Below are 10,396 nucleotides of genomic sequence, written 5' to 3'. Positions count from 1 at the left end.
AGCGACTCACGGCAGCCCAGCTCCAGGTTGAGCTGTTGTTCAGCATCTTAGCTGTAGAGGGCAGTGTCACTGGCCCTCATATGTGGGATCCGAACCGGGACCCTCTGGCATCCCAAGCGAGTTCTTAACCATCGCGCCACTCGGCCGGCCCCCCAGTCCCATTTTTAAACACAGTTTTATATAAATTAACTCTTTAAAAATTTTTTAATTGTGGCAAAATACATAACATAAAATTTACCATTTTAACCACTTTTAAGTGCAGCTCATGAGTGTTCAGGACATTCACATTGTTACGCAACCAATCTCCATAACTCTTCATCTTGCAAAACTGAAACTCTAACCCTATTAAACAGCTCTGATCTCCCCTTCTCCAGCCCTTGACAACCATATTCTGTATCTGCATCTGAGTACTCCAGGCACCTCAAAGATGTGGGAGCAGGCAGCATTCGTCTTTTTTTTTTTTTTGACTAGCTTATTTCACTTAACCTAACTTCAAGGTTCATCCATGCTGTAACGTGTCAGAATTTCCCTTTAAAGATTGGATTAAATGTAGAGGGTGCCAAAGAAAATGTATGCACATTTTAAGAAAGGAAAAATCTATTAAAATTGTAATATATATACCAATAATGAAAGATGAATACAAGTTACGTTTGACTTCTGCAATTACAAGAGATGCTCAAAAGTGGTTACCATCAGCGTAATTTTAGTACAGTTTTTTCCTTTCTTAAAATGTGTATACATTTGATATTTATCCATTCATCTGTAAATGGACTCTTGGGCTGCTTCAGCTCTGGCTACTGTGAATAGTGCTGCTGTGAACATGGGTGTACAAATATCTCTTTGAGACCCTGCTTTCAATTCTTTTGGGTACATACCCAGAAGTAGGATTGGAATTGCTGGATCGCATAGTGATGCTAGTTTTAAATTTGTGAGGAACTGCAATACTGTTTGCCATAGTGGTGACACCATTTAAAATAACTTATTTTTGAAGATTCAGTATTACTGAGTTCTAGTGTATCTCATGGTTTAATTGATTTAGATACATGCTTCTTAGCAGAGCTGAGGACAATATTTAGGAAAGATTTTAGTAACTAAAAGAACTTTTCAAGACAAATGACTATCTTGAGAGAAACTGCTATTTTTGTACAATACTTTTGTACTTCAAAATTATATATTTCCTCATGTAAAATCATTAGCCTACCAAAACACGGCAGGTTTGTTCCTCACAAGTTTGTCACAATAAAAAAAAAAGTGATTATTGGTAGTTTTTATCTTTTGACTACTGTATGTTACATTTTCTATCCTCCACTGGAATACAAGTTTTTTACACTTTAGAAAACAGTGTTGAGGTCTTATAAAACTGACAGTCTTTTTTTGTTATCTTTTAGAAATGAGTTGCTCTTAAATTGTGTTCTTCAAATTACTGTTAATAAAGCCACTTTAAAAAAAAAAATCACATTGTTGGGCCGGCCGAGTGGCCCAGTTGGTTAAGAGTTGGATTAAGAGCGCGAGCTCTGAGCAACAGGGTCGCCGGTTCAATTCCCACATGGGCTAGTGAGCTGCGCCCAAGCTGAGCTGCTGCTGAGCTGCCAACAGGTGGCAGGATGGCTTCAGCTGGTGAGAGCACGTGCTCCTAACAACAAGACTGCCTGTTTGATGGTGGGCTATGCCTACCCGCAACTAAGATGGAACTCGGGCACCTTGAGCTGAGCTGCCACCCGGATGGCTCAGTGGGTAGAGCGTGCGCTCTTAACAAGGCTGCTGGTTCGACTCCCGCACGGGATGGTGGCTACGCCCACCCGCAACTAAGATTGTAACACGGCACCTTGGGCTTAGAGGCCACGAGCTGCCGACAGGCAGCCAGATGGTGACTGGCGCCCTCCACAACAAAGACTGAAGAACAACAAGTTGTCTGGATCCTCCTCCCCAATTCCCCAACACTGTTCCCCTCCCCCAATTCCCAAATTAAAAAAAAAAAATCACATTGTTTCAATTTATTTTAAAAAGTTGAGACATGTGAGCCAGAAAACCACTTTTTTGAAAAAGAAATGTTGTTTGAAAGAGATCCTTTCTTCATAGGCAAGTTTGACCAAATTCAGCTCCCTCTGGTGAAACACGGATCTTTTTGCTCCAAATTCAAGGGTTCTTTCATAAGGAAATCTAAGCACTTAGTATTTTGAGTAGTTACTCAAAAAGAAATTGATTGACTCCACAAAGTACATCAAGCTCCTGTTTTTCCCCATGTTAAACCTGAACATACACAAAACGTAAATTACTTGGTCTAGTTATTTAAAATTATGAAACATTGAGTTAAAAGCAGCTATTTGGAAACACGTTTGTTTTTTCTTTTCTGTCAGAATTGGGTGAGTGTAACTAACTGGCCGTGGGATCTGAATATTTAAAAGATGACTTCTTTTGGGGAAGAAGTGAGCTGCCTTTGTAAATGTGTGCCGCCTAACTTCTATTATTCTAGAAAACTAAAACGAGTATTTCTTTTCAACAGTGAAACACATGAATTAAAAGCTTCTAAATTATTTGAAATTGTGCTTTTTAAAAAAGTGCAGTTCAATACACATCACTTCATAGAAAGGAAAGTTATTCTTAGAAACTCTTTAAATAGGATTTATGCAGAATTAGCAGCATATCGCTATTGACTTCCAAGGCTTTTGATTAATTACATAATTACCTTTGAAAAATTAATTAAAAGTAGCCCTGTCCCTAATAGCTCCTAATTGATTTCCTACTTGAGTGTACTTTCAAAAAATAAGAAAGATGGGTGTGAGAAAGTAGACATGGGTGTGTTTATTTAATTTGAAAGTAGGCCCATTTTGGCTTTTGATATGTGTATATCTGAACATAGTACTATAAAGAGCCTACTAAGAACAGACGTCCAAATATGTACATGCACCTAAAGTATAGTCCTCATAAGAGGACTATTTTTCTCAAACCTGTGTGTGTGTGTATTACAATTTTATTTATCACAATATAGACTTCACCATCCTGACCGGAAACCCTAACATATTTTTGAAATCAAAGACCAGAAACAACTTAAAAATGGCATAGTAAGAATTAATGCATAGTCTAAATTTATTGCTTTTTGGGCATTCCAGAAGTATTGAGATTAATTGTTAAAGAAGATAGTGAGTAGTACTGTATGTAGAAAAAGCAGAAGGGATCCAAGTTCAACATATTTAAGCTGTATTTCTGACATACTTTAATCATTTAATCTCAGGTTTTCAATCAATAATGGTAATTTGTAGCTTTTGTGAAATACTTAAGGTTTACTAATTGTTTAATGGGAATTTTCATCCCTATTGCTTAATAGAGATTTTATTTTTTTAATTATAAATTATTCAATTTATTAAAAAAACAAAACAGTTGACTTGTTTCTCCCACCCCTGCGCACCTCTGGCAACCACCCATCTGTTTTCTGTATCTGTTTGCTAGGTTTTTGGTTTTGGTTGTTTTTTCAGGTTCCACATATAAGAGTGATCATACAGTATTTGCCTTTCTCTGTCTGACTTAATATGTCTGAATAATCCTGCAGTGAACATGGGGGTGCTTATATGTATCTTTTGGATTTAGTGTTTTTGTTTTCTTCGGATAAATATCCAATAATGCAATTGCTGAATCATATTGTAGTTCTGTTTTAAATTTTCGAGGGACTTCCATACTGTTTTCCATAGTGGCTGCATCAATTAACAATCCCACCAACAGTGCATGAGGGTTCCTTTTTCTCTACATCATGAACAATATTTTTTTTCTTTTTTTTTGGTAATAGCCGCTCTAACAGGTGTGAGGTGGTACCTCACTGTGGTTTGGATTTGCCTTTTCGTGGTGATTAATGATGTTGAACAGCTTTTTCCCGTGTCTGTTGGCCATATGTACATCCTCGTTGGAAAAATGTTTGGACCTTCTGCTCATTTTTCCATCAGATTGTTTTTTTGTTATTGAGTTGTGTGAGTTCCTTATATATTTTGGATATAGCCAACTTACCAGATATATGATGTGCAAATATTTTCCCCCCATTCCGTAGGTTGCCTTTTCATTTTGTGGATGGTTTCCTTTGCTGTGCAGAAGCTTTTTAATTTGATGTGGTCCCATGGGTTTATTTTTAGTGTCAGATTGTGCCAATTTTATAGTTGAGGGAACAAGGGAGATTAAGCAGTTTGCCTTCAGTTGCACAGTAGTAGTAAGTGGCATTGCTGGAATTCATATCTCAGTCTCTCTCTCTGGGGCCTGACTCTACACTGCCTTTCAACATTTGTTATTTGCCCAAACAACCTTCAAAAGGATGGTGTGAAGATAAAGTAAGATAATATATGAAAATGTACTTTAGATTTCACATAGTTTGTATTTTTCAAAGTATTGTTTATGATGACGTATTATGGATGAGGCCTTTAAACATGTTCAATATTTAATTTTCAAAGCTTCATTTAAAGGACAAGAAACGATTCGAAAAAGCTAACCAAGATTCAGATCCTGGTTTGAATCTTGAAGAATTTATTGCTTTTGAGCATCCTGAAGAAGTTGATTATATGACGGTAAGGAAGAACTATTTTAAGAGAATTATTGAGTGACCAAAAGTTTACAATCTGTTTTTACTGTCCTTCAACTGAATTGTATAGCAACCAGAATTTTAAGAGACAGGAAGATCCCAAGTTCTCCCCATTAAGATGCGTGGGAAGGAGGGTTTCTGAGGGTAGGAGTGCTTATTGGGAGGGAGAAGGTACAGGACCAAGAATGTTTTTAATCTCCGTGACATAAATGAGCATTAGTCCTGCCCTCGCTGTGTTATCTTTCATAACCTCATTAACTTAAGTGCCCTCCTTGTCCATTTGTAGCGTTCAGACTTTTCTTTGGTTTTTCAATATTAGTAACATTACAACCTCGTATTTAGTTTACACCATCACTTGGGAAAACAGTCTTGGAAAATGTGTCACGCTTGGATCCCTTTTCGTGAGGGGTTGGTAAGGTACAGCACAGCCACTAATGACTAACAATGTTTTGCAACTTTAGGCGTAAAGAGTCCTGTCATCCCTGTGGTACATCAAAGAAGTACCAGCTCTCCAGTTTGTTACACGCACTCTAGGTTTAACTCAACCGGCGTTGATTGAGTTCCTACTATGGCTTGGCAAGATTCTTGAGAGCAGAAATTATCATATTGGAGGGTAAAGATTCATATAACAAAATAGTTTTACAAGACAGACCATGCATACATTGAGGTCTGTTGCCTGGCCTCGGCCTCCAGCTGTGAGGCTTTGTGCTCTGGGCATTTCAGGGAGGGAAGGTGTGGCTCTCCATGTAATTGGTGTAATGGGTCGTGGTCAGATGAGGAAGGCACCACCTTCAACGCCATTTCTCTCGCCACTGTTAGGCCTCTGACTTCTAACTTGGCACAAAATACATGACCTAGTTTACAAACAGTGCCGGGCACAATTTGATTGAGTGCCAAAATTAAGTTCAGACAAGCTAATGGAGGCCTGTCTGGCAGACAGGATTCTGGATCTTTGGGAAATAAGGAGCAGTTGAAGACTGAGGAGGGGAACGACCAGTGAAAGCGACGAAACAATGTAGGCGTTATGTGTTGTGGTCTGGAGCACGATGTGGCACCGCAGTGACAGGCCTGGCCAACGCCGCGGAGAAAGACTAGCAGGAATGTTGGCTGACTACATCACGTGGGAAGGGGAGAGTCAGACAGGACTCAGGCTCCGAACTTGTGCAACACTATGAAGGAGGGTGTGCCAGGATGCCCTTTGATGGTGCCGCGCTGGCCTGCTGGTCGCACAGAAGCTTACTTTGATTGCCTCTGTGTGACCCATCTTCCCTGTCAGGGTAGACTGGATATAGAAAAAGGCAAGGGTACAAGATCAACTAAGTGATTCTACTTTGCATTAAAAGTCAGAAATTTAAAGATATTTTCATTCATGTAGTTCCAAAAAACAGTTTAACCATGGCAGCATTATTGAAAAAAGTCTCATTTCCCAAGAGAAATAATCATTTTCATCAGTGATTCTTTTTATTAGATCACAGACTCCTTTAAAAATATGCCAAGTGTGCACTCCGCCCCAGAAAAATCACATATGCTTGTACACATCAAATACTGGATTATAATTTCAATAGATTCTCCCTCTAAAACCAATCTTTGGATCTCCAGATTAAGATTTCCTGATTTCTATACATGAAATCTGAAATACTTAGAAAACCCACATCTTGTATTTCAGTGTCATCTCATGCAGATTAGATCTGGCTAGAAGTGGACTGTTGAGACTTATTTTTGTTACAGTTGTGATGCTGCCATTTGGACTGAAAGATATTCCCGTAGCAGCACATAGTGATGAAACGAGTTCAGTAACTGACCTGTGAGGGGCGAGGCAAAGAAGAACAGGAACCAAGATGGTAGCTCAACAGTGCAGCAAACTCAGGGGAACTTGAACTGTGCTTCAAGGCACAGAAGCATCAGCTGACGGAGAAAAGACTGAAGCGGTGGGAGAGGCCAGAGTTCAGGGTGAGAGGCAGTGCTCAGGAGATGGGAAAGTATGGAGTCGAGGACAACAACTGTGGGCTTCGACCTAGAGAAGACATGACAGGCAGCTGTAACTCTTGAGACCAAAGAGCAGGATGACAGGAATGGGCCTCAAAGTAGAGGTCCCTCGAGGTGAGAGGCAGCACTGGTAAACGCGGCATCTCAGAGGAACTGGACCACGCTGGGAAACCCCGGACAGGGTGTCTTTGCCAAGGCTGTTGGAGCGAGTTGTGGTAAGGCTGAAAGAAAGTGGAGGTTCCAAAAAACAGCTCTAGGGTGTGTGTTAGGGAAACTGAGGCAGGGACAACCTCGACGCTGAAGTGAGATCCCACTGAAATGGCCAAAAAAGTTCTAAGGACTCGGCTTATATTTTTGTATTTCCTTTAGACTTTATAACTGGAATAAAGGAGAGAGTGATGTGGATCTGTACTGAGTGGGGATTGGCCTAATAAGAGCGGGGTACAAGAAGGTGTAGGAGGTGCTGGGGAAATACTGGGGCAGCTGGCCTTGAAACGGTGGCTTGGGTCAAGCCAGCCAGGCAGAGGGTGACCTTTGGGTTCGACAGATGGACTGGTTGGTGAGAAGCCTTGGTAAGAGGGAGAGCAGCTTTGGGGGTTGGTTTGGTGGGAGGGGAAGCAAGGAGGTTGAGTTTTTGGGGATGCAGACACATTTCCATCCGGAGGTAGAACAACAGTTCTCTGCAAAGAGATCTCAGGTCAGGGTTCTGGGTGGTGAATGGATTGTCGGGAAAGTGGAGGTAAAGCGATGTCATTCTTGAGAGGGAAGGAACGTTCAGAACATGGGAGCATTTGTTCAGTGCCGAGGTTGTTTGGGGGCTGAAGTGAAGTTCTGAACAGCAGAAGCCTAATAAAGTTATTGAATATTTGGGATTTTATTCCTGCTTCTAAATTCCAATGTTTAGAAGGATTACCTTCCAGGCATAAGACAGTCAAATTATTCCTAGAGAAGTTCTGTAGTAGGAGTGATTCAGGTGGTGGTAGAATTGACAATTTTGTTACTAATTTTTATTATTATTATTTTTTTTTATGAACATGTGATAGGAATTTGTTATTCAAGAGGCTTTAGAAGAACATGACAAAAATGGTGATGGATTTGTTAGTTTGGAAGAATTTCTTGGTGACTACAGGCGGGACCCAAGTAAGTAGCCTGGGGGTACAAAAGGGGGAGGTGGAATTCAAGAAAGAAGTTGAAAGAAAGTCTTGTTCCTTGAGAGCTCTGTGTGACAAGGAAAATGGAACAAGAAGAATTTGCTGGATTTCTACTTGTTCTGCCAAGTTACATGTAATATCGGCAAAGCAGAGGGACTTACAGTTGACCTGAGAAAGCTTTTGCTCACCTCAGCTCCATTGCTAGATTCAGACACATAATGCAATCATGAAAAGTAACGAGGGAAGAAGTAAAAGTTGATAGTTTTAAACAAAATTCTGTATCATTGCATGTAGATCTTAAAAAAGAAATAGTAAACACCGGTGTGGACTGTGGAAGGTGACTTACTGCATGTTTGAAATTAGAGGAGTTTGTATAAGCAGACTTTTTTCCTATTAGCAGCCGTCTTTTTTTGAGAATTGTTGCAGAAAAAGCACACCCCTGATTGTGAATGTCACTTTAAAATTACACATGACACTACTTGATAGGAAGAGCATGTAGGAAGCTTTTATAGTTACATGATAGACATAAACACATTACCCAGCTCAAATTTGGGGAAACTAGATAGTAGAACAAGTAGCAGCAGTTAACAGAATTACCAGTTTGTGATAATAGGCAACGAGTTAAAAACTCGGAGTTGTTCAGACCTATGTGTCACCTTTGAAAATTACTATATAGTTTGTACTTATTTTAGCACTTTTCAGTATTTCTGTTTCTTTGGGCATCCTTCATGTAGTAAGCTTTATATTCACTCCCTGTATTCTAGGGATATATCAAAGTACTTATTGGATACATGTGTGGTGTTCTTGTGTATGTATATTTGTATGTGTGTATTCATGTATGTGTGTGTGTGTGTGTGTGTGGTGTTTTTTTGTTTGTTTTTTATATATTAAGCAGCAAATGAAGACCCAGAATGGATACTTGTTGAAAAAGACAGATTCCTAAACGACTATGACAAAGACACCGATGGCAGGCTGGATCCCCAAGAGCTGCTGGCTTGGGTGGTGCCCAACAACCAGGGGATTGCACAGGAGGAGGTGAGCTCCCAGAATGACTTCCCCGCCCCGCACGTGGGGGCTACTGACAGGAAAGGCGCTTCCAGATTGTCAGCCAAAGAGAGAAGTGACGGAGTTACTTATTTAGGGTCAGTACGTTGCCATTTCTTGATTTCAATCTATGAACTGTTTTAAACAGTCAAGGAGACAAGGAAGTTAAATTAAGACAGAGTCATGTATTAATTTGGTAGGACGGTGAATGCAACAATAAAAGTTTGTGTCTACCTATAGGGACTCAAAATGAGTGAGATGAATTTTGTTTAACTCTGAGATATCCCAAATCAGATTTGAGTTGGAAGGAGGCAGAACCCAGCGGGAATGAAGAAAGGAGAGAATGAGAGCAGCTGTAAGCAGTCCGGGTGCAATGTGTGATATTTTCAGATACCCAGGAAGCGAGTACTGTGCGCACCTGAATGGCTTGGGTAAACCTCATCACGTGAAAATGCAAACAACTTGCTGAAAATATTGGGTTGTTGGAAAAGTCATAACGTATTTTTTTCTATGTTTTTCGTTGCAAAAATGTGTCATGACTTTTCCAACAACCCAACACTTGTTACACTTGACACCTTTTTGTTTTGTTTTAAAGGCTCTTCATCTCCTTGATGAAATGGACCTGAACAGTGACAGAAAGCTCTCAGAGGCAGAGATCCTGGAGAACCAGGACTTGTTTCTCACCAGTGAGGCCACAGATTACGGCCGACAGCTGCATGATGAACATTTCTATCACGAGGAGCTTTAATCCCTGGGTGCATCTGAGTAGAGTCCTGGCTCCTTTCATCATTTGTCACCAGCTTTACTTTTGTGATACAATATTGATGATGTTAATTTTCACTCTGAAGTCTTACCACAGTCAGATGTATCCTTAATATAGATTATAATTTTGGCCTTTTAGGAGAAACACAAAACAAAGCTATATTTATTTCAAAACATATTAAAGAAATAATATTGTGCCATAGGATAACAAAATCTCTTTCCTAAATAGTCCATCTGTTTAGTTCTGTATTGTGGAATATTTTGAGTTCTATTTCCATACTTGAAAAACATGGAGGATTTTTAGAGATGCCTGAACAATATTAAAGGAGTTTGTGACTGAGCTATCAATTTTTGTTTAAGTAGATTTAATTTGGGAACTGACCGAAGAATATTGTTTTTAGATTTAGCATTTTGTTTTAAAACCTTTAAAGGAACCTATTTAGAAGGACTTATACCTCACATATAAGTTGAGAAGTTATGCTTAATTTTAAAATGGTTTCTATAAAGGGTTTTACTGTATGAAATAGAACTTTATATTTTTGCATATGTATAGATAGTAATTATATTTAATGTGTAACTATAGCTCTATTGTGTGTGGAGTTTGACATTGTCCGGAACTCTTTTCTTTTTTGACTATTAAAAGTGAAATGTCCTACCTTTTTAAATGTTTGTTTTTCTTTACTCTTCCTGGTAAACCTGGAATTCAGCATAGATTTTGTTGTATTATATGTTATCCTGCCTCATCCAATCCTGTATTTGGATAGTGAAATTATTTTTATTACATATTCATATGTTGCTTTGTTGTGTGTGTGTGTGTGTGTGTGTGTGTGTGAATGAATCATAATTGAATGTACACCTGATACATGGCAGTTTCTATTGTAGCAAATGTGGTCTT

The 10,396-nt window shown here is 39.3% G+C and overlaps 1 protein-coding gene across 2 annotated transcripts in view; it reads left to right on the top strand.

Moving 5' to 3' along the window:
• RCN2 (reticulocalbin 2) overlaps positions 1-10,166 on the top strand; it is a 14,245-nt gene extending 4,079 nt beyond the window's left edge. The window contains exons 4-7 of one of the 2 annotated variants that reach the window (XM_019640229.1): positions 4,431-4,544; positions 7,588-7,684; positions 8,591-8,730; positions 9,335-10,166. In XM_019640229.1, the coding sequence (XP_019495774.1) occupies positions 4,431-4,544; positions 7,588-7,684; positions 8,591-8,730; positions 9,335-9,487 (504 nt within the window). In that variant the 3' untranslated portion in view covers positions 9,488-10,166. Of the gene's footprint in view, positions 1-4,430; positions 4,545-7,587; positions 7,685-8,587; positions 8,731-9,334 lie in introns of both variants that reach the window. The other variant, XM_019640228.1, reaches the window with a different exon arrangement.
• Positions 10,167-10,396: the final 230 nt, after the last annotated feature.

The sequence above is a fragment of the Hipposideros armiger genome, unplaced genomic scaffold (assembly GCF_001890085.2).
Source record: "Hipposideros armiger isolate ML-2016 unplaced genomic scaffold, ASM189008v1 scaffold_48, whole genome shotgun sequence".
Lineage (NCBI taxonomy): Eukaryota > Metazoa > Chordata > Mammalia > Chiroptera > Hipposideridae > Hipposideros > Hipposideros armiger.
This window is presented reverse-complemented; position numbering and strand designations above follow the sequence as displayed.